At 41.2% G+C, this 25,347-nt stretch overlaps 1 protein-coding gene across 1 annotated transcript in view; it reads left to right on the top strand.

Annotated features, from left to right (window-relative positions):
* Window positions 1-1,208: 1,208 nt before the first annotated feature.
* Window positions 1,209-25,347, top strand: part of LOC126145760 (aurora kinase C-like) — a 97,825-nt gene continuing 73,686 nt past the window's right edge. Inside the window, exons 1-3 of the mRNA XM_049915579.1 lie at window positions 1,209-1,365; window positions 1,487-1,560; window positions 6,593-6,784. Coding sequence (XP_049771536.1) covers window positions 1,339-1,365; window positions 1,487-1,560; window positions 6,593-6,784 — 293 coding nt within the window. The 5' untranslated portion in view covers window positions 1,209-1,338. The remainder of the gene's footprint in view (window positions 1,366-1,486; window positions 1,561-6,592; window positions 6,785-25,347) is intronic.

Consider the following 25,347-nt stretch of genomic DNA (forward strand, 5'->3'; position numbering starts at 1 on the left):
TCACTCAATACTGTCCTGTGCCATAATCTTACGTGACATTCTAGCAAAAAGAGGTAGGGCATAATATTATATATATTTCATAAGAAGAGTGAATTAGCGGTGAACTGTAGAATCCACTACACCAATACCAGAAGTAAAACTATCTCGGTAGACTGTGAATCCCCAGAGTTCAAAATGGAGTTTTACATTCTGGCGCAAAAGTCTGTAACAGGTTGTTGGTAGACTTTAGGCAGTGAAATGAAAATCCCAATTCAGAAACAAACTATAGCTCATCGGCCTCACCTGTAATTCCTAATATGTACTGAGTTTGAAACACATTGCACTATGGATATTACCTGTAACTTGACAGAACTGATGTATTTTCCTTTGTTTCTCAACATTCTCCTCAGCTCTTTCATCTCTGTAATACATGCTCTCTGGCGACTTGTGACGTCATTGTTCAAAGCCGACGGGTTGTATCCCCTGCTGCACTAGTCCCTACAGATTTGATTTACTTTATTTGCCTCTGTGAAATCCTCCTTCCGGACATAGCTTTGCATGACTTGAGCATTATTTAACTCAATGCTTGTTTCGAAATTGCAGTTGAGAATTTTAGCTCATTGTACAGCTACTTCCTGCTGCCAGGAGTATTAAAGTAATCGCCGACCGCACTAGTGGAGAAACTGTTCATCGCATACAAATATTTTTTCGCATTGTACGAGGTTCTATGAGAGTCAAAATGTAATTATATGTTTCCAAATCCATCCGCAAATAACTTTACACAATTAAGGTTGTGTTCGCCCTGCAACTTGTGAAATAAATTTATGTGCGGAAACTTCATTCGCTTATGTTGCCATTGTCTACACAATTTCAATCCGTATTTCTGTTTCTCGGATTCTGTTTGCAAAGACAAGTTACGAACACAGAATATAACAGAATTCTCTCCAATACGAATTTCTGAATAAATAAAAGAAATTTGGGGTTACGAGAGCCTAGACACTTGGTACTGAAATTTCATTTCTATAGCGACAGATGGCGAGCGAGCGGTAGACTGAAACTTGTGTCGTGTGAACACAAAAATTGCAGCGATTTATTGCATGCAAAGACTTTTGTGCAGATATTTGCGCATACAGACAGTTGTGTGTGAAAGGGCGTAGAGCACAATAATTTTCGTGCATGTACGTGCCGTGAAGCGTTTTATGTTGGTGCACGGCCGTGGTTGGTGATACTGTAATTGCATGTCAGCATCTTTGGTGGGACGTTCAAATTTAAATGACCTTAGTTGGTTTCTGTATGTTTGCAATGTTTTGTTGATATCGGTGTCGTAGTATAGTGACAATCGTTTCAATTTTTTGGAAAATGAACGAGACGTACATCGCAAGTAATGTAAGTACAGGAAGATGCGTAACAAAGGCTCTGCACTCTTAGAAACTCCTGCCCCCTTATAATGAATAATAATCTTTTCGCTTGCCTTTTGAGTGAATGGTATCTGAAATGCATTTTGCAGTCGACGCAGCAAGCAGCTTTAGATGCATACGTACAGAAGCTGAAAGAGCAAATAGCACTACGTAATGGAAAACCGTAAGTAATTTTTCTCACTAATTGCTTTGGTGAAAAGGCTGTCAAAACTTATTATTGTGCTGGAGTCGTATGCACGCTAAATGATGTATTGTCATGGAGGGCACATAATGTGTATCTAAACTCTTAGCAGCTTATTTTTCCATGCTGTATTTGGTGTTATTGTAGTTTAGCTTGGCTTCTGGAGGTAGAGAGATACATTGCAGAAGCCTCCGATTCCACCAGTCTCTCTGACCCCACGACGTCATCGATATGGTGGAAACCGCTACTTTCAGCCTATACAAAATGACGACGACGTCACTACAAACGCGAAAAAGAAAATAAAAATGAGACAATAACGTCTCATGTCAAAACTAAAATTAAACTAACAGGAGCCCGGCGGATAATTGGGGTTTAGGGCGGGACGAGCTAAATATCCTACAACTAAAAAACACGGCACCATACGAAAACAAATAATATCTAAAAACCTTTAAATTACGTTCCTCTACACCAACAAAACTACAGGAACTGGACATCATCTGTGACCTATATAGCTCAACCATAGATATTGATACAAAAAAAACTAGCACCTACAACTCTGAAAAGTGAAACCAAAACACAAAAACCCAAATACACCATATTCACTACATCAGTTAAAACAAGACCGACCTACCGTGAAATACAACACACAAAACACCACAGTTACTCCAGAATAAAACCAAACCAAAACAAAAATTACTACCAACAAAAGCCTCCAGCAATACCACCTCGTGTACCGACAATGCATGCTGGTACATGCCACCAGAACTCTTGTCAACCTCATGTAGTTGCCACAAATGTGACTCCTAAAATATTCAGCAATAAGACTGAACATCTGCAGAAACTGTATGTCAGACATCATCACCCATCTCGGAACATAATGATAGACTTGTGAACTTCACTGTCATGTTCATATGTAACAAAACAATGAAAAGCGTAAACTTCTTTTGGCACAACTGTCACCAAGCTAATCAGACATAATAAAAAGGCAAGACATATAAACGAAAAAAAAAGAAAAGGAAAAGAACCACACACAATAACTCACTGAAATCACTTCCACAACCCATGTTACCACACCAAAGCCCTACCTAAACTCAGATCCGTGTTAGCACGACGACAACCATAACTCAGATGAACCCACACTACACATTAAACCCTGCATGTCCACATCCACAAACCCAACCAACTCAAAAACTCCATGTTGTAGTCATATCACAACACCATAGGTCAAAGCAGGCTTGGCCCACTGAGGTTTATCAAACGCTACAACAGTACTGCCATCTCTCTGTTTTCCCAAATATATTAATCTGAAATTGTAATTTAAAAAAAAGTTGTGTAGTCTATGAATCAATTGTTAGCAACTCGTTGCTCACAAAATTCAACTGTTAACGTCTCAGAAAAGTAGCTAGATAGGAATTTTCCCTGGCGTGAGGAATGGAATCTAAATCTGAAAAAAATGGTAACACAAATTCCAATAAAACTGCTCTTTAAAAATGTCACAAAGTAGGTGCATGGTATGTCCTATAACCAAGGATAGGAAAACTAAACTTTGTTTCTGTACATGTAGTAACATTTTTTGCTTAGGACACATTGTTCCAATTGAGATTTTTTTATTTTGCATTTGGTTTTTGTTTATGGGTACTTTATTTTGGGTGAGGGGGGGTGGTTGGGTTGGGGGGGATGGGGTGTGGCTGGGTTGGGTCTTTCTTTTGGTTGTGTGTGTGTGGCCGACCTAGGTTGTGGTGCCGGAACTTTGTTGTGGTAAGGTTTTATTTTTCTTGTTTTTCGTGTGTTGGGGTCGAGGGAAGTGTTCCATCACAATGTGTGATTGTGGCTGTTGGTGTTCAGGTATCGGGAGTTGTTGTTGAGCTATATAGGTCAAGGAAAGTGTTAGATTCCATTTCATGGCATCGGGAGCTGATGTTTAGCTATGCAGGTCAAGGGAAGTGGTAGATTCTAACTTGTGGGATCGGGAGCTGCTGTTGAGCTATATAGGTCAAGGGAAATGTTCGATTCCAGTTTACTGGATTGGGAGATGTTCTTTAGCTATACAGGTCGAGGGAACTGTTATATTCCAAATTGTGGGATCGGGAGCTGCTGTTGAGCTACGTAGGTCAAGGGAAGTGTCCGATTCCAGGTGATATTGTGTTTAGTGGAATTTTGGGAGTTTTGTGTTGCCGGTGTTTTTTTTCGTCTTGTGTGGTTTTGCATGGGGGTGTCTGTCTGAATTTGTTTATATTTATTTTGTCCCCACCCAAAAACTCCGTATTTCCTGCGCTTGTCTCGTTAGTGTCGTTAGGTTTTTTGTGGAATGTGTGTTTCTTAGTTTTTCAATGTATTTTCGTGTGTATCATGTTTGCGTAATGACGTCGTAGGCGCCATATTGAATTCGTGGTTTATGGTCATTTCCGCCATATTTGTGACGTCATGGGTCAAAGCAGACGGGTGGAATCGGACGCTTCTGTATTTCCGTGGAGGTTCATAAATATAGTTTCCACCAACATTTAGAACAGAACATTTTTTTGTATTTCCACAAAATTAAATTTAAGGTTACATAAACCCCACCAGATAATAATGCTTAATTTGTTGACTATTAATGCAGGGATAAAAGTTAAGGACATAGCACCTGAAATTACCATCTGCAGTTCTGTAATCTTTCCACAGTTCTATTGTCTATAAAGGTTATAGCTGTTTTGCTAAATTACTGCACTTGGGAAAAAGTATTTCCAATGTGTATTGATTTAAATTATTAAAATGAGATTGCTGGAACTAGTTGTAGATTTATAAATAATTTTCTAAGGTACATGAGAAGTTTCTGTGTGCAACAAATATTTTGTTCAATTTTTATTCCACCCAAATTTTGTTTTGTATTTTGAAGTAACTACAAAATGTTAGTAATATTTTGTCCTCTTGGACAGGGCTCTAATCAGCCTATTGTACTGGTGTGAATAAGTTTTATTACTCCAGTAAAGAAGGCACTTCAAACTCGAGACACAGACACAGAACAGTCTCTATTAACAATGATAACAAGGCAAAAAGAATGTAAGGAAACAAAAGATTGTGTGTCATCAGAAGTGGCAAAGATATAAAAACATCAGCTGTATGAATTAAATATTATTCACCTGCACACAGACTCTCAAGACAAGCAGGACAAAATGTAACACTCCCACTCTTGTTTGATAATTTCAAAGACAAGATCTACATTTAGTTTCAAACTTTTACTTGGTAACTGCTTTTGTAAACCGGTCTGTCAGATGATCTATGGACTAGACGTAGGATACAATAAAAGAATCATCATTTATACGTTCATATAGTGAAACTTTGTCTGCGTGTTTAGTCCTTTGGTGGTGGTTATTGTTTTATTGACAACTGCAATGGAATCTGCCCGACAACAAATAATTGAGTTGCTTGTTCCAATTTGACACCTAGTTCCACCAAGAATGTGCAAAGCCACATTATTTCAGCAGCTGCATCGGATGCAGCATACTCTGCTTCCGTTTTAGGTCTGGCAACACATTTCTGAACGTGATATTCTGTATTTTTCTGGGGCTCAAACATTGAATACTGTATATATGGGTGAAGATTTTTCAGTTGAGTTGTGAGTATGCTGATCACCATGTGCATGCAGACACACTAAGGTGTGCCGGTCAGTGACAGAGCTACTTCTGTGACTTTCTTTTCCTACTTCGTTACTTCTTTAGCAAGTGTGGAAATGGATTTATGTGTATAGAAATTGTAAAGAATGAACTTCAGTGGCAGTTGGAGTCACCACTGGGAGAGCTCAGACAATTCAACTGAGATACAATCAGATAGTTGTACTATGGTTATTATTAAAAACTAAAACTTCGAGGTAAATTCAGAAAATCTACATTAACAGACAAGTCTTCGCATTTTAATGCATGTCGTGTACATGTATTGATACTTTAAAATGTTGATTCTGTCCTTAATTTGAGACTGGCTGCAAACTAAAAGGAAAATTTCAGATCAGCTTTCTTCAAAACTGAACATTTGTCTGGTCTTCATGGCTTCTTACCCTGAAGACTGGAAAGATAAAGAGTGTTGGCACTTTGTGACTAATCTTTATGGGTACATTATTATTATTATTATTATTATTATTATTATTATTATTATTGTTGTTGTTGTTGTTGTTGTTGTTATTGATAACAATCTTTATGAACAGTTAATAATAGCCATTGACACTGTTTTATTTCTTTTCATTGTGACATGTCTTAATTTCTTGTGTTAGATTGACTGTTTCACAAATTTCTGGTCCATGTGAGTACTGCCAAGGACTGTTCCTTGAAGAGAGCAGGTGATCCACAATGAGACAATAGATACCTTTTGCTGCCTTGTCTGAGAAAGATGGTGTTTATACCCTTTACACAGTTCCCATACCTGTGGCAGCAACTCCCATCACCCTGCTGTAAAATGGTCTCACTGCAGCTTTAATTGATGTGATTGTTCTTACTGAGCAATTCTTTGCATTCAATATCTGTATGCGTAGTGGGATGATTTGCTTTGCAGTTTTGTTGACTTAAGTTTACGTGACCTGGTTGTTATGACATTGGACTTGGGTTCAAAGGAGCAGGACTGAAATTTTTGTGTGTTCATTCAGATTTAGCATTTCCCTAAAATGCATATGGTGAATGCTAGTATTGTTCAGAGTGACATATACCATAGTTGTTCTACCTCAAATGACTAAATCATCAACCTCAGCTTTCCTTAAATTCCTCAAGCACAGTGAGTCTAGCATGCTAATAGTCATTTAATCTATGTTCTGACACTTGTGAACTGGTGTTCTTAAGGTAGCTTTGAGATGACAAGCAGTACCTTTTCTAAAAGATAGCCTTAATTAATTACATTTAACGTATTTAGAGGTCACCAGATGAAAATTGTAATCTTAATGTAACTTTTATTATTATTGTTTCATTGCAATTTAACATTGCGACATTGATTATGACAGCAAACCAGGTAAACTTATTCCCAAGGATTTTATTTGTGGCATGTATTTCTGCAGGAAGGAATGGTGTCTTGATGACTTCGAAATAGGCTGTCCTCTAGGTGAAGGGAAGTTTGGACATGTGTACATGGCAAGAGAGAAGACAACAGGGACTATAATTGCGCTGAAAGTAATGATGAAATCAGAAATTACTGGTGCCAGAGTAGAAAGACAAGTTCTCCGTGAGATAGAGATACAGACACATCTGAGGTATTGTATTCATTTTTTTGTCCAAATGTACAATGCGATGAATGTAGACTTCAATAACATTTGATGTCATAGAGTGATTCACTCCAGTGAGTTCGTATATTTAATAATTATACATTACTACCTAACTGTCAAGATGTCAAAAATGGGATTGCTTAAAAGTGACTATAACAGTAGTCTTCAGACTTGTTCAGTTCTATAAATACGAACAGAGATATATTGATAAGTGAAACTGAAGCTTGTCACATAGGATAACACACTACAAAATATTTGAAAATTTTTCTTTCAAAGTTAAGTTTTTTTACTTGTATTCCTAATAAATTTTGTTTGGAATACGCTGGTATAAATACGGAAAACTTCAGATACAGCATGTTAGCTTTGGAAACATTGAAATCAAAATGGTGGTAAATATTTGGGTCTTTTTATCTCAAAATACGTTAAGGTTGGCTAACTAGGTCACTTGTACTGTGCTCTGATGGACTGATGGGAGCACATCAGAAAGCTGCAATCTTCATTTCATTGCTTCTGAAGCTGTTTGTTGTGGTCTTCAGTCCACAGACTGGTTTGATCCAGCTCTCTATGCTACCCTATCCTGTGCAAGCCTCATCACCTCCAAATAACTACTGAAACCTATATCCTTCTGAATATGCTTACTGTATTCATCTCTTGGTCTCCCTCTACGATTATTACCCTCCATGCTTCCTTCAAATACCAATTTGGTGATCCCTTGATGCCTCAGAACGTGTCCTACCAACCTATACCTTCTTCTAGTCAAGTTGTGCCACAAATTCTTCTTCTCCCCATTTCTACTCAGTACCTCCTCCTCACTAGTTATGTGGTCTACCCATCTAATCTTAAACATTCTTCCGTAGCACCACATTTCGAAAGCTTCTATTCTCTTCTTGTCTGCACTGTTTATAGTCCATGTTTCACTTCCATACATGGCTACAATCCATACAAATACTTCAAGAAAAGACTTCCTGACACTTAAATCTATACTTGATGTAAACAAAGTTCTGTTCTTCAGAAATGCTTTCGTAGCCATAGCCAGTTTACATTTTATACCCTCTCTACTTTGACCATCTTCAGTTATTTTGCTCCCCAAATAGCAAAATTCATTTACTACTATAAGTGTGTTATTCCCTAAGCTAATTCCCTCAGCATCACCTGATTTAATTTGGTTACATTCCATTATTCTCGTTTTACTTTTATTGGTGTCCTTTTTATATCCTCCTTTGGTGTCCATTCCGCTCAACTGCTCTTCCAGGTCCTTTGCTGTCTCTGACATAATTACAATGTCATCGGAAAACCTCAAAGTTTTTATTTCTTTTCCATGGATTTTAATTCCTACTCCAATTTTTTTTTTTTTTTTTTTTTTTCTTTACTGCTTGCTCAATATACAGATTGAATAACATCGGGGATAGGCTAGAACCCTGTGTCACTCCCTTCTCAATCAGTGCTTCCCTTTCATGCCCCTAGACTCTTACAACTGCCATCTGTTTCTGTACAAATTGTAAATAGTCTTTCGCTCGCTGTATTTTACACCTGTCACTTTTAGAATTTGAAAGAGAGTATTCCAGTCGACATTGTCAAAAACTTTTTCGGATAAGTCGTAGGATCAGTATTGCCTTCCATGTTCCAACATTTCTACTGAATCCAAAATGATACTCCCTAAGGTAGGTTTCTACCAGTTTTTCAATTCGTTGGTAAACAATTTGTTTTAGTATTTTGCAACCATGACTTATTAAACTGATACTTCGGTAATTTTCACACCTGTCAACACCTGCTTTCTTTGGGATTGGAAATACCGTGAAAACCTGCTTTTACACTTTTCATGGGACTGGTTTAAAATGTGGGAAATAACATTTTAAGCTGTAAAAGTTATGTATAGGATATCCCCTGGCATTTTCGCACTTTATGTACATGTACATAATAGGCATCAAAATACTCGTGTCAGGGACTTGTTCATTATCAAACAATGGTTTATTATCCAACAAAAACTGCTGATGTAATGTGAACTGACAGTTGGGAAGCAGAAATGTTGGATTCAATTTCAAACGCCATTATCGATGTTTTTGGAATTCCCACAGCTGTCATTCATAATTTAAATAATGAAACATTGCATCAGTTATATATTTTTTCATGCTTAGCACAGTGCATTTCGAGAATTTTTTCTTGATATCAAGTGAAAATATTTACATAAGTGCTCTATGTGGTGGTTGCGTATGTGGTGTTCTGCGTCTCTTGAACTGTAGTGATCTTTTTAATCCAGTACTGGATTATCCAGTACTGTGCTTCCTCAGTTATGTAGAAAACCACACGCTCACAAACTATCACTCACATTGTTTTTTTGTGTAACATCACAAAAAATACATTTGTAAATATTGCACTTAACAGTGAGAATAAATCCCTGAAACATGTTTTGCTCAGCATGGGAATGTACTTAATTTGCACTGTGTTTAAGCCGAAAACACTTCAGCAACAGTCACGTGGGTTAGCCAGCGGCCTGAGGCATCTTGTCGTAGTCCATGCGGCTCCCTGCGTCGGAGGTTCGAGTCCTCCCTCGGGCATGGGTGTGTGTGTGTTGCCCTTAGTGTAAGTTAGTTTAAGTTAGATTAAGTAGTGTGTAAGCTCAGGGACTGATGACAGAAGTTTGGCCCCATAAGATCTTACCACTAATTTTTACTTCAGCAATGCAAATTGAATGAAGGTGTCAACTAGTGCTACAAGTCACCAAAAGACGAAACACACTAAATATGGTTCAACAGAAGTGTGACGATGATTACAATAATCACATAACTGCGCATGCGCTGTAGAGACAATTTTGAAATTGTTGTGATTGGTCATGATACGTTTATTCATACAAACCTAGTTACTCCTATCAGCCACCATGCAGATGTGAGTACTACTTGTCACCCAACATAATGCCAGTATCATTTTATGTCAGTTTTTTTCTACGAATATTTTTCATAAAGCATAAATTGCAGGCTAATTATAAATATGTTGATGCAAAATCGTGTGTGAATTAAGATTGTGGATGTAGGGAATTTAACGGGAGCGATAAAAAAAGGTTGTAAATTGTGGGAAAACTTTAATTCCATGAAAGCAAAAGTAGGGTTATACTGTATTACATTCTTCTTGAAGCCTGAAGGTATTTTGCTTTTCTCAAACACCTCGCTCATCAGGTGGGGGAGTTTTGTCATGGCTGGCTCTCCCAAGCCTATCAGTAGTTCTAATGAAATATTGTCTACCCCAAAGGCCTTGTTTCAATTTAGGTCTTTCAGTGCTCTGTCAGATTCTTTACACAGTATCGTATTTCCCATTCATCTTCATGTACATCCTCTTCCATTTCCATATTATTGCCCTCAGTACATCACCCTCGTATAGACCCTCCTTCCATCTTTCTGCTTTCCCTTCTTTGCTTAGGTGGTTTTCTTTTCTCGAAGGTCTCCTTAATTTTCCTGTAGTCAGTATCTATCTTACCCCTAGTGATACATGCTTGTACATCCTTACATTTGTCCTCTGGACATCCCTGCTTAGCCATTTTGCGATTCCTGGCAATCTCATTGTTGAGACGTTTGTATTCTTTTCCAACTGTGTCATTTACTGCATTTTTATATTTTCTTCTTTCATCAGTTAAATTCAATATCTCTTCTGTTACCCAAGTATTTCTACTGCCCCTTGTCTTTTTTACCTACTTGATCTCCTGCTGCCTTCACTATTTCATCTCTCAAAGTTACCCATTATTCTTCTACTGTTTTGTTTCCCCCATCATTGACAACTGTTCCCTAATGCTTTCTCTGAAGCTCTCTACAACCTCTGGTTCTTTCAGTTTATCCATGTCCCATGTCCTTAACTTCCTAGCTTTTTGCAGTTTCTTCAGTTTTAATCTACAGTTCATAACCAATAAATTGTGGTCAGTCCACACCTGCCCCTGGAAATGTCTTACAATTTAAAATCTGGTTCCTAAGCCTCTGGCCTACCATTATATAATCCATCTGAAACCTTCCAGTGTCTTCAGGCCTCTTCCACATATACAGCCCCACGTATACAGCCTTCTTTCATGGTTCATAAACCAACTGTTAGCCATGATTAAGTTACACACCATGCAAAATTCTACCAGGCAACTTCCTCTTTCATTCCTTACTCAGAGTCCATATTCACCTCTTTCTCCTCTTCCTACCATCAAATTCCAGTCCCCCATGATGATGATTTTCATCTCCTTTACCTATTTGAGTAATTTAATAATAGCTTCCTAAGCTAGCATGCCATATTTGATTGGTTTTGTATTTGTATATTTTGAAAATAAGCAATTTCATTAATGCATCGCATAAAAGATCTCTCCAAAATGCACAATTTTTAGTACGATTTGTTGTGCAAAAGTGGCAGGAAGTACTACTCTGGTAGATAAAACTGTTCCCATAAACTGAAAGTTTGTGTGAATATTGCATCTTGAGCTATCATTTGTGCCCATGACAACTTTCTTCTACAATACATACTGCCTCAGTAATATATGCTTGGGCTCCAAAGGCAGGGAAAATGGCTGACTCTTGAGCTGCATATCTTACATTTTCCTGTGGTCCAGCAAAAAAAAAAATGTATATTTGAGGAAAATGCAGACTCGAGGAAAATGTTAAAAACCCCAAAATATGAGCAAAATGTATATAATTGGCTTATACGATTAAAATCATAATCCTCACCAATATGTTATATAAAATCTATGTAAGTGAAGGAAATTAAATGTACAATACAGAGTTTACACAATAATTTGTAGTAATGAATTTCATTGGTTCTTAAAAATCACAGATGTGTAACAGAAGTAAAAACACATCAAAAAATTGAAATTGGTTTTCGGCTACAAGGTAATAGAGCTATTTTCTGACATACTACAAGCACAAATTATACACCAAAACACGTGTTTTTGGGAGATCTTTCGTTTTTGCTCATCCAAAAAACAAAAATTGATGAACATGTTGAATCAAACTGAAAACTTTGAAGTACAGTGAAGGGTGTGTGAATCTAAAATGTGGGGTGGTTGTGTTCTTTCTGTAGTCAGTGGCAGCGCAGCATACTTTGGTGTCACAAGAGCAGTGACCTGCAATGTATTGCTTGTAAACTTTTCCTTGTTCATTGTGCTGAGTAGTTAAAGTGGAGCATTCTGCAATATTGCCAACATGCACTGTTTGCCTTCGAACTCATCGCTTGCTGTAGTGCAAACACAGCAGGTTTAGTGAAAAAACATATATACACACGAGTTTTTCTTCTCATGTGGTACTTACTCATACCAATGAATACAAAATAAAGTTGAGGCTGCGGTGATTTCACTGTTTCTCTGTCCAAGCCATCTATTACATTTGTAACAATCTGTCTGCCATCGCAATGCATTAAACACCATTTAGGCCTCCAACGAAGATGAACGGGCCATCGCACAACTGTTCACTGAACAGGTTTTGTTAACTCTGGTGCCACATATAGCAAATTGCGTAGCCTACATTGGTTAGCTGCAATTGATAAAGGCACGATACATTCTGGATTCTGTCAACGTGCTCCGATCAGAACTACCGTAAGCAAAAGCAATGCACAGTAGTGGAGGGCCTATGAGGTATAACAACATAAATTGTACCTAAGTGGAAGCTGAGGTCACTCCATTTGCTATACACCAATCACATTGTCAATGTTATGGAGCAAGCTGCCAAGTAAGCTTGCCATTTCACATTGTATGCTAGAAGTCACTGCATTATCGTGACGTCACCTATTGCTGTTGGCTGAAGGTGAAAAACAAATATCAGAGATGTTACAAACATCTGAGGTATTGTTATCTGGCAGTTTTCACCATATTTCACAGTTTTCAGTTTATTTCGCCATATAGACTGTAAAGTTTTGCTGTTTTTGAGTTGAACGTAAAATGAAAGAACCCTCAAAACTGCGTATTTTAAGATACAATTTGTAGCAGTAGTGTGTCGCGAAATGGCTCAGTTACCTTGTACATAACTAACAAAAGTGATGTTCTTTCCAGTTGTGTGCTCTACAGTATTACTAGTGGCAAAACCCCTTTTTTCGTTAATAGTTTTATTATATAATGTAAAGTTTCCAAATTTCTTGCTTGTTTGTTTATAGATTTGCAATATGGTTGTGTCGGTTGACGTTACAAGTGTTGGTAAAATTGCTGTGTAGGAGTAGGAGAATGAAATTCTCACACAGACTTCGATTTATAGCTTCTGTGCCTGTTGATACTTCATAATCTAGTACCTTAGAACTTTCAAATGTTTCATAGGCAAAAGTCTGTAAACGTATTACATGTGTTAGTGTGGCATGGTGGCTGGGCTGGTTGTTGAGTGGTATAACAAGTCGCCAGCCAATAAGAGCTCACTAGCTGATAATGGTTGTTTCCTTGATTCTAACCAAGCATATTCTTTGAGACTCAGTGTTTGGATTTAAAAGGTTGACTATAGATCATGTTGCTGAATACAGTACTTTGGAAATACATGCAAAAAGATGAGACTGAGTTATAAGTGGCACAAGAAAAAGTGGTGGATGGGCCCCTTCATCACATATTGGTTCGTTCTGGAACGCTTTGCGTTGACTGTCCTGCTGCTGCAACATAGCAGTAGTTGTATCATAACCATGTGGTGAAACTCAGTGTTGCAAGTTGGGTTGACAGCACCTATTATGTATTACATCAGCATTTCTTCTCTCACTCTCTTTTGTGCCTCTTACCACTTGTTCAGTCATATCAAATGCCAATAAGAAGAAAATGGGATGAAGTCAAGTGAGGTTGAGGAAGAAACATAAAATCAGGGAATTTTTAGCATTGATCTTACGGGTTTTTCACAGGGGCTAAGAATTTATGGCATAGAATTGTGAAAAACATAAAATCGAAGTTCCATGGTATAGCTGAGGTCTTGGGAGGTGGATGGAACACAGTGATGCATTGTACATTGCATTTACATTTCAGTAGAACATCTAAGAATGATTGAGTTCTGTCTTGTTCCACTGCCATAGTGGAGTGAGTTCAGACACAGCAGGAATCTATGTACTGTTTCCCAGCCAACTGGCCACACAACACATCTGCCATTAACTTAATGATAGAAGTGTGCCAGTTTTAGAACAGCCTTCTACAGAATCTTCTCAGTGCCCTTCACGTATAAATATGCTACTGCTGTTGTATGGGACAACTTGTGGTCACACCATCTGAATTTTTATGGTAGTTGCGCTAAACAGAAAATTTTTTGCGAGGAATATTTGAAGACAATGTGCTGTCAGTGATCACGCCACAAACAGGAAAGAAATTCAGCACAGCGGATGTTGCTACAGGGTGTTTCAAAAATGACCGGTATATTTGAAACGGCAATAAAAACTAAACGAGCAGCGATAGAACTACACTGTTTTTTGCAATATGCTTGGGACAACAGTAAATTTTCAGGCGGACAAACTTTTGAAATTACAGTAGTTACAATTTTCAACAACAGACGGCGCTGCAAGTGATGTGAAACATATAGAAGACAACGCAGTCTGTGGGTGCGCCATTCTGTACGTCGTCGTTCTGCTGTAAGCGTGTGCTGTTCACAACGTGCAAGTGTGCTGTAGACAACATGGTTTATTCCTTAGAACAGAGGATTTTTCTGGTGTTGGAATTCCACCGCCTAGAACACAGTGTTGTTGCAACAAGATGAAGTTTTCAACGGAGGTTTAATGTAACCAAAGGACCGAAAAGCGATACAATAAAGGATCTGTTTGAAAAATTTCAACGGACTGGGAACGTGACGGATGAACGTGCTGGAAAGGTAGGGCGATCGCATACGGCAACCACAGAGGGCAACGCGCAGCTAGTGCAGCAGGTGATCCAACAGCGGCCTCGGGTTTCCGTTCGCCGTGTTGCAGCTGCGGTCCAAATGACGCCAACGTCCACATATCATCTCATGCGCCAGAGTTTACACCTCTATCCATACAAAATTCAAACGCGGCAACCCCTCAGCGCCGCTACCATTGCTGCACGAGAGACATTCGCTAACAATATAGTGCACAGGATTGATGACGGCGATATGCATGTGGGCAGTATTTGGTTTACTGATGAAGCATATTTTTACCTGGATGGCTTCGTCAATAAACAGAACTGGCGCATATGGGGAACCGAAAAGCCCCATGTTGCAGTCCCATCGTCCCTGCATCCTCAAAAAGTACTGGTCTGGGCCGCCATTTCTTCCAAAGGAATCATTGACCCATTTTTCAGATCCGAAACGATTACTGCATCACGCTGTCTGGATATTCTTCGTGAATTTTCGGCGGTACAAACTGCCTTAGGCAACACTGCGAACACCTCGTGGTTTATGCAAGATGGTGCCCGGCCACATCGCACGGCCGACGTCTTTAATTTCCTGAATGAATATTTCGATGATCGTGTGATTGCTTTGGGCTATCCGAAACATACAGGAGGCGGCGTGGATTGGCCTCCCTATTCGCCAGACATGAACCCCTGTGACTTCTTTCTGTGGGGACACTTGAAAGACCAGGTGTACCGCCAGAATCCAGAAACAATTGAACAGCTGAAGCAGTATATCTCATCTGCATGTGAAGCCATTCCGCCAGACACGTTGTCAAGGGTTTCGGGTAATTTCATTCAGAGACTACGCCATATTATTGCTACGCATGGTGGATATGTGGAAAATATCGTACTATAGAGTTTCCCAGACCGCAGCGCCATCTGTTGTTGAAAATTGTAACTACTGTAATTTCGAAAGTTTGTCTGTCTGAAAATGTACTGTTGTCCCAAGCATATTGCAACAAACGGTGTATTTCTATCGCTGCTCGTTTAGTTTATATTGCCGTTTCAAATATACCGGTCATTTTTGAAACACCCTGTATTTGCACCCTCTCAGCATATGATTATGATAATTAGGTTTCCACATGATCACCTGGTATCATAGAGGGGCCTGGATATATTGTGTAATAATGAAATTGATTTCAGATAAAACAAGATGTATGAATACAGGTGACGGTGCCATGATGTTCTGATGCTATTTGCAGTTGGTTGCACTTGTATGCCTTCTGTATTTATTTTTTGGCAAAGCACATCTGTGTCATTCGTACTGTCTCTGGTCAGTTTCTGATCAACCGCAGAGCTTCAAAGGACATTGTTTTCCTCTTCGTGTGACTTGTTGGATCACCCTCAATTTTTCTATAAACTGTTGAGTAATTCATAGCTTGAATCCATAATGAGAGCAGTGTTGCTGCGCTGTCAGTCATCCTGTGAACTATCAGTCTCTCTCCTTGGAGCTGTTGGCTGGCTGTTATTTTTTCGTTAAAGATATTTGTCAAATGTGGCAGGCCCCTGGTAATGTTCCATGTTCCTTGGTAAGTTTCCTCTGCTGCATTTGCACATGAGTAGGAGATGAGGTGCATGACAATGCTGCTATTAAAAATTGGTAATGAAGTTGGAGTTAAGAGGAAGGTGTAATGCTTTCTCATGTACCGACATAAGGTCATGATCAATTGCTTTGATCATGAATCTGTCATGGATTCTCATCTGGTTACTGGTGTCTTTCTGTCACTGATACTATCTCTTTGCTGGTGGTCTGTTGTGTTTCATTGCCCAGGAGGCATTGTCGAACCACTTCAGTCCCCACCACATCCCTGCGGGCCCGGGAGTTTGAATAGGCCCGAGGTGTTCCTGCCTGCCATAAGAGGCAACTAAAAGGAGTCACACCTTTCAGCCTTTATGTGATGATCCCCTGTAGGGTCTGGCCTCCATTTTTCAAAATTTTCCCGAAGAGCAGGCCTATTGGGGAAGGGAACCTTAAATGGTGCATTGTGTCCATCGTGCATTGAGATCTGTAGCCCACTTTCTCGTCGTGGCATTGTAGTCCCACTCAGCGACCATTTCTTGAGTGAGGACACCTTCCTGGGTGCATTTTCCTCCACCCACTATGCAGTGTCGCTTTCTGCTCCAACGATGACTATGGAATTCTTTGCACCCCATATCCAGCACAGTAGCCAGTCCATTGTGGTGGGGCCCTCATGTACCCTGTTGGTTGTAGCCCTGTGACTACCCAGGGATCACTCTGCTGATGCCTGCGCCATTAACTCCCACGAATGCCAAGGAGTAGATGTCATTGGGACTCCCAGCAATGGCCATCCTGCCAGGTGGCCTATACTGTGGCTGGGTGGCACCCGTGGGGAGGGCCCCCGGTTGGAGTGGGTGGCATCAGGGCGGATAATGCATGATGGAGTGTACCACGTCATTACTTGCTGGTGATCAAACACCAGCAGTCTCTAAGCATTCCAAGTCTCAGTAGAATGCAAGGAAGTATGATCCTAAAATTGTTCTCCTCCATGGCCACACCATAACAGGAATGCCAGGCAAAGGCTGGCAGCAAACCTTGCTCGCCCCAGTACCTTGTATGTATGAGAGCTGATGGGGATTCCTTTGTCTTGATGAGGCATCAGTTTTTTGTAGAGCATGTAGAGGACAAGTTTGGAGAGGTGGACGACTTATTCAAAATGCGATCAGGGTCAGTCTTGATAAAAACGGCATCCTCTGTCCAGTCATGGGCATTACTTGCTTGTGACAAGCTGGGGGATGTTTCTGTTACCATAATGCCTCATAAGAGCTTAAATATGGTCCTGGATATTATATTCCACAGGGACCTTCTTTTGCAGTCTGACGTCAAGCTGCACGCCAACTTAGAGCGACAAGGAGTTCATTTTGTCCGGCATGTCCATTGGGATCTGAGGGATAATCAGGTTGCCACTGGTGCCTTCATCTTGGCCTTCGAGGGTGACACTTTACCTGAGAAGGCCAAGTTGATAGTCTGCTGCTGTGATGTTAAGCCATAAATCCCTTCCCCAATGCAGTGCTTTAAGTGCTGGAAGTTCGGGCATGTGTCTTTGCATTGTACTTCCAGCATCACATGTCGAGATTGTGGACGTCCATCCCATCCTAATACTCCATGTGCCCCGCCTCCCACTTGCGTCAACTGCCGATAGCACCAGTCTCCTTGCTCACCAGACTGCAGGATTTTACAGCAAGAAAGGAAATCGTGGAATACAAGACCCAGGACTGACTGACCTTCACTGAGGCCGAGAGGAAATTTGAGAGCCTACATCCTGTTGCTATGACCTCATCTTATGCCGCTGCTTCGAGAACAGTTGTAGCCCCATAAGTTCCACGAATTCCAGTTGGCTCTCAGAGCTGGAAGACTACACCTGCCCCCCTGATGGTGGAGGGCACTTCCCTCCCTGTTGCTCCAGCACCACCTACCTTGGGAGCACTGTCCTCCCCCCAATCATTGGGGACACCAGTCCCCACTTCTGAGCCAGAGAAGCGTAAGTTGTCTTTGGCTCCGCTCGCTAGGAAGGGGTCCCTCGAGTCACTCCCTTCCCAGGTTTCTGCTTGTAGAAACATGACACCCGCCAAAGGCCGAAGAGTCCAAAAGCAGCTGGTTGTAGGGCTTCACGATCATCCTCAGTCCTGGAGACTGAATCAGTGAAGCCCTCACAGCCAGAGAAACCCAAGGATCAGTGAGAGAAATCCAGAAAGAAGACCCCAAGACAAGGGAACTGCAGTGGCACCCGCACCACTGCTGCGTACAAGCTCTGCGTCTGAGGATGAGGTGAGTATTCTGGCGTCTGTTGAGGACCTAGATCTCGCCAGACCTTCAGACACAATGAATATAGCATGTTCAGGAAATAAGTCGGTGGCAGCAGATCACCCTGAGGCACAGACTGCCTAATGAGTGTTTCATGCCTTCCCAGTCTCACGATCACATCATCCTCCAGTGGAATTGCGGCAGTTGTTTCCACCACCTGGCTGAGCTACAGCAGCTGTTGAGCTTTGTACCTGCTTTCTGTATTGTCCTCCAGGAAACCTGGTTCCCGGCAATGCGTACCCCTGCCCTTCATGGCTACAGGGGATATTACAATAACTGCAGCGAAAATAATAGTGTCAGGTGGAGTTTGCGTTTATGTCCGGAACTCAGTTTGTAGTGAACCTGTGCCCCTTCAAACTCATTTTGAAGCTGTGGCTGTCAGGATACGGATGACGCAAGAAATAACTGTCTGCAATGTATATCTCCCTCCAGATGTTGCGGTACCCCTGAATGTATTGGCTGCACTGATTGATCAACTCCCTAAACCTTTCTATAACCCCTTGTGGGGCAGCACTATGCTTATTGGCCATAGCAGAGACGTCGAAAATGTACTGTCCCAACTCGACTTCTGCCTCTTAAATACTGGAGCCGACACACATTTCAGTGTGGCTTATGGTAGTTACTCGGCCATTGATTTATCAATTTGCAGCCCGGGACTTCTCCCATCTATCCACTGGAGAGCACATGACTACCTGTGTGGAACTGACCACTTCCCCATATTCCTGTCACTCCCCTGGATGGGCTTTAAACGAGGGTGACTGGGTAGCCTTCACCTCTGCTGTCACTGCTGAATTCGCCTGCTTACAAAATGATGGAGACAGGAGTGTTGGGAGAGGTACATCTCGACCATTGGGTGCCATACGTCACCGTCCCAAATCTGAAAGAGGATCGGATGTCTTTTTGGGTTCCAGACCCCAACAGGTGTCCCTGGTGTTAACATCAATGGCGTGTTCTGTACCGACGCAAAAGCGATTGCCGTGCACTTTGCTGAGCACTATGCTCGAGCCTCTGCGTTGGAGAACTACCCCCCAGCCTTTTGAACTCTCAAACGGCGGATGGAAAGCAAAGTCCTCTTGTTCACTACACGCCACAGTGAACCCAATAATGCCCCATTTTCAAAGTGGGGCATTATTTCAGTGCCCTTGCACATTGCCCCGACACAGCTCCTGGGCCAGATCGGATCCACAGTCAGATGATCAAACATCTGTCGTCTGACTACAAGTGATATCTCCTCGTCATCTTCAACCGGATCTGGTGCAGTGGCATCTTTCCATCAGAGTGGCAGGAGAGCACCATCATTCCGGTACTGAAACCCGGTAAAAATCCGTTTGATGTGGATAGCTATCAGCCCATCAGCCTCTCCAACGTTCTCTGTAAGCTGCTGGAACATATGGTGTGTCGGTGGTAGTGTTGGATCCTGGAGTCACATGGCCTCCTGGCTCCATGTCAGGGTGGCGTCTGCCAGGGTCGCTCTACCACTGATAATCTTGTGTCCCTAGAGTCTGCCATCCGAACAGCCTTTTCCAGATGCCAACACCTGGTTGCCGTCTTTTTTGACTTGTGTAAAGCATACGAAGCAACCTGGCGACGTCATATCCTTGGCACATTGTATGAGTTGGGTCTCTGGGGCCCGCTCCAGATTTTATCCAAAACTTCCTGTCGCTCCGTACTTTCCGTGTCCAAGTTGGTGCCTTCTAAAGTTCCCCCCTCCCCTGTATTCAGGAGAATGGCATTCCTTAGGGCTCTGTATTTAGTGGCCATTAACAGTCTAGCAGCAGCTGTAGGGCCGTCAGTCTCCCCTTCTCTGTATGCGAGAGACTTCTGCATTTTGTATTGCTCCTCCAGTACTAGAGTTGCTGAGTGATGCCTACAGGGAGCCATTCACGAGACGCAGTCATGGGTTCTAGCCCACGGCTTCCAGTTTTCAGCCACGAAGTCGTGTGTCGTGCACTTCTGTCAGCATCGTACCGTTCATCCAGAACCTGACCTCTATCTTAATAGTGATCCATTCACTGTAGGAGACATATTGATTCTTAGGACTGGTTTTCGATGCCTGATTGACTTGGATATCTCCCCTTCGTCAGCTTAAGTGGTATTGCTGGCAGCACCTCAATGCTCTCTGCTGCCTGAGCAACACCTACTGGGGTGCAGATCGCTGTACACTATTGCAGCTCTACAGAACCCTTGTTCAATCCCGCCTTGACAATGAGAGTCTGGTTTACAGTTTGGCAGCACCCTCAGCATTGTGTTTACTCGACCCACTGCACCACTGTGGCATTTGCCTAGCGATGGGAGCTTTTAAAATGAGTCCGGTGACTAGTGTCCTGGTGGAGGCCGGAGTTCCTCCTTTGCGGTTCCGACATGCGCAACTGCTCGCCAGTTATGTTGCACACATTCGTAGTTCTCCTGAGCCTCGGAATTACTGTCTCCTTTTCCCACCCGCGGCTGTTCATCTCCCACATTGACGGCCCAAATCAGGGCTCACAATTGTGGTTTGTGTGCAATCCCTTCTCTCTGAACTGGAGTTCTTCCCTTTAGCACCTCTACTTGAGGTCCATTCATGTACACCTCCATGATGTACACCTTGGCCGAAGCTTTGTCTGGACCTTTTGCATGGTTGTAAGGACTCAGTTAACCCCGCCGCTCTCCGCTGTCACTTCCTCTCAATTCTTGACATATTCCAGAGCTCTGAAGTTGTTTACACTGATGGCTTGATGGTTGATGGTAATGTTGGCTTTGCCTATGTCCACAGACACCATCTTGAACAGCATTCCTTGCCTGCTGGCTGCAGTGTATTCACTGCAGAGCTTGTAGCCATATCTTGTGCACTTCAGTACATCTGTTCCTATTCTGGTGTGTCGTTTCTCCTCTGTTCTGACTCCCTGAGCAGCCTACAAGCTATCAACCAGTGCTACCCTCACCATCATTTAGTAGAGAACATCCAGGAGTCAATCTCTGCCCTAACATGGTCCAGTCGTTCAGTGGTGTTTGTGTGGACCCCAGGACACGTCGGAATCCCAGGCAACGAACTAGCTGACAGGCTGGCCAAACAGGCTACGTGGAAACTTCTCTTGGAGACGGGAATCTCTGAAAGTGACCTGCGTTCTGTCTTACGCCGCAAGGTTTTTCGGCTTTGGGAGACGGAGTGGCATAACAGTACGCACAACAAACTGCGTGTCATTAAAGGGACTGTGAATGTGTGGAAGTCTTCCCTGTAGGCTTCTCACAGGGAATCAGTTGTCCTTTGTCAGCTCCGCATTGGTCATAAGTGTCTCACACATGGTTACCTCCTCCGTCGTGAGGACCCACGTCAGTGTCACTGTGGCTCCCAAATGACAGTCGTCTATCTCTTGCTGGACTGCCCACTTTTCACCGCTCTGCGGCGGACTTTTAGCTTTCCCAACTCCTTACCTTGGGAGTTGGGCGACAATGCGTCAACAGCAGCTTTAGTTTTACATTTTATTCATGAGGGTGGGTTTTATCATTTGATCTGAGTTTTAGCGCATATCCTTTGTCCCTCTGTGTCCTTCACCCTAGAGCTTTTAGGGTGGAGGTTTTAATGTGTTACAGAGTGGCTGGCTTCTTCTTTTTTATTCTCATGGTCAGTCAGTCATGGTAATCTGCTTTCTTGTCTTTAATCTCTTCTCCCTGTTTCTTGGGTCTCTCTGTGGTTTTCTTGTCCTGTTGTTCTTCTGGTTCTTCCTTTCTCCTATTATAGTGCCGTACGTCTTCTTTGTTTTCTCCTTTCCCTTCGGTAATTGTTCTGCTGGGAACAAGGGACCGATGCACTCACAGTTTGGTCCCTTTCACCCCCTTTTAAACCAACCAACCACTTCAGTCAGGAGAGATTGCTGCAGCCATCTCAAAGTGGAGGAGTAACTGTTCTTTCAATGTTACATTGAGTTGACAACATGTATACCATATTCATCCTTCACAATTCCTATTGTCAGACTAAAACTACTTGTTGGTTGATGTCTGTCACTTTCTGCAGTGTTGCCACTTTGGCTGCAGGCTGCAACTTGGATGTAGGTGACACACATACTGCACAGTCACTTAATAAGTGTTGTTGCTTAGGGCATAACCCGAGGCAATGTTTGAAGTGGCTGTATGGGGTGCCAATATGACTTGAATGTGAGCTACTCTGTCTGCAGCTAATTTTTAGTGGCCAATGACTGAACTGCAACAGATGATGCATTTTGTAGCCCAGGATTTTAGCTCTTGTCCTAACCTAACCACAACTTTGTATATGCAGTGTATCTGAGAAAGCAGTAGTTAGCAGCCTGTGGCCGAACTGGTAACCATGCTTGCTTTACCTTGACAGTTAAAGCTACCCTTTACGAGTAAACTCCTCACTTTCATTGGTTACCTAAAACTATCCTCACACTGGCTTCACGAGCTGCCACATTATCAACTGATGAGGAGTCCTCATTACAGGTTATAAATGACATGCAGATTTCAAATAGAAAAAAGAATGACAGGAAGAAAATATAAGCACAAATAAGTCAGTACAATGATAAAAATGATGTGGCAAAGTATTAGAAATAAGAAGTTACATTTAAACCAGTTTATTGAATAAAAATATTAATCATTTTGATAATGTAGGAAAAGACAGATTGCTACTTACCATAAAGAAGATGCATTAAGTTGCAGACAGGCACAATTAAGACATTTACATAAAGCTTTTGGCTGCAGCCTTCTTCAGCAAAGGAGAAACACACACACAAGCAAGCACAACTCACGCACACATGATCGCCGACTCCAGTATCTTAGGCTGAGATGATGAAGTTCGCAGTCAAGTGTGCATGAGGTGCTTGTTTCTCTTTTGCTGAAGAAGGCTGTGGTAAAGCTTCATGTAAATGTCTTAATTGTGCCTGTCTGCAACTTTATGCATCTTGTTTATTGTAAGTAGCAATCTGTCATTTCCTACATGGTTGATATTTCTGCCTGGCATTGCCATTGCTTAATCATTTTGAAAGTTTGAGAAATAAAAAATTTCAGAGCCTGTGACTGAGATTCAAACCAATGACCTTCTACACAGCTGTTACACTTACGACTTTCTGGAACCAGTCATGACAATGAATTGCTGTCTTCAAAAAGTTTGGCCTCACGTACAAAACTTATCTGATGTAGGCTGATCTCTGTGGTGGGTGGGTGGGTGTGTGGTATATGTGACACCAGATACTATCGTACGAAAAAATAATAGTGTTTGGTAGTACTCTGTATGAAAGGTGTGTATTTTGTTAGCATTGTTGTGATTTTTTTCTTTTTTTAGCATTTTTGTGTGTGTGTTATCATTTCTGATGAAATGCGGAAGAAGTGAAACCCAGGAATCGGGATCCAAAATTTCAAATATGTCACGAAACAAAGCTGGGCAGGGAATAAGAAGTGAACTGGTGAATTGTGACAGTTTGGAATTGGAGAAAAGTTTGGTTGTGACACAGAGTGCTCTGCAGGAAATTGGTTCAAACATGTGAGGTGTCTACCAGCATGTAGCTGTAATCAGACTGCTGGCTGGCCCACCTGTGATGCGATTTGTTGTCAGTGTCTTCAGGTGGTGAAGAATTTTAATGATTCAGTATGACAGAATAGTCGTGGCATTTGAGTAGAAATGTGAGTGATGACCTAATTGTTTTTTTCTGTTTTAAAGTTTAGATAACTTCTTTAGTTCCTGCTGTATTTCCTCCCCGTAGATGTACTTGATATGTTGAGATTTTTACAGCGAGTGTGTAATTAAATTCCTTTTGAGTGTTCAGTTAAGTATAGACCTTGATTTTGCATGTATTTTCGATAGTGATATGTGATACCTCCCTTGTGTAACAGCTGAGGGATGATTGGTTAATCCATTGGTGTGTCCCTTCATACTGTAATCGGTATTACTGTTAAGATAAACTAGACACGTTAAGATCAAGACATAACATGGTACAGATTAGAATAAAATTGCACTGTGAGATTATTCATATCGCATGAAAATTATGACCCTGCAGGTGATGAAGTTGAATCAGTGAACATCAGACTTGTATGAAGTAGACCACATTTAATGAAGACAGGAATGTATAGTGTAACAGATTGATTGGAAAGAAAGTTCAGCAAAATATAAATGAAATCGTAAGACAAAGCTGGTGTATGTTGATTTGTGCAGTTGATGTGGTAAATTCTGCCGACTTTTATAGCTTTGAACCAAAAAAATTGTTATGAGATTCATGTGTTTCTTAGCATTCAGGAAAACAGTAGTAATTGAAAACAGTGTTGCCTTAGTTTGATTCATTTTTTTGCATTTTGAAATAACATAAGTTTCTTGGTGTCTGAATGAGTCTTCATTATGAACAAAGACCCAAACTGAAAACTGTGACTTTTGTGGGAAATGCCTGTAACCCAACAAGAAGTCAAGTAGTAATAGATGGAAAGTCGTTGAGTAAAACAGAATCAATGTCCAGCATTCCCCAAGGAAGTGTTACAGACCCTGAATGCTAAGAAACACATGAATCTCATAACAATTTTTTTGTCCCTGATGTATATTAACGACATAGGAGACAATCTGAGTAGCCCTCTTAGATTATTTTTGATGATGCTGTCGTTTACCATCTCGTAAAGTCATCAGATAACCAAAACGAATTGCGAAATAAATTAGATAAGATATCTGTGTGGTGCGAAAAGTGGCAATTGACCCTAAATAAAGAAAAGTGTGAAGTTATTCACATGAGTACTAAAAGAAATCCTCTAAATTTCGATTATGCTTTAAGTCGCACAAATCTGAAGTCTGTAAATTCAACTAAATAATTGGGGATTACAATTACAAATAACCTAAATTGGAATGATCCCATATATAATGTGGTGGGTAGAGCAAACGAAAGAATGCATTTCATTGGCAGAACACTTAGAAGGGTCAACAGATCTACTAAAGAGACTGCTTACACTACACTT

Source organism: Schistocerca cancellata, chromosome 2, assembly GCF_023864275.1.
Source record: "Schistocerca cancellata isolate TAMUIC-IGC-003103 chromosome 2, iqSchCanc2.1, whole genome shotgun sequence".
In the NCBI taxonomy this organism is placed as follows: domain Eukaryota; kingdom Metazoa; phylum Arthropoda; class Insecta; order Orthoptera; family Acrididae; genus Schistocerca; species Schistocerca cancellata.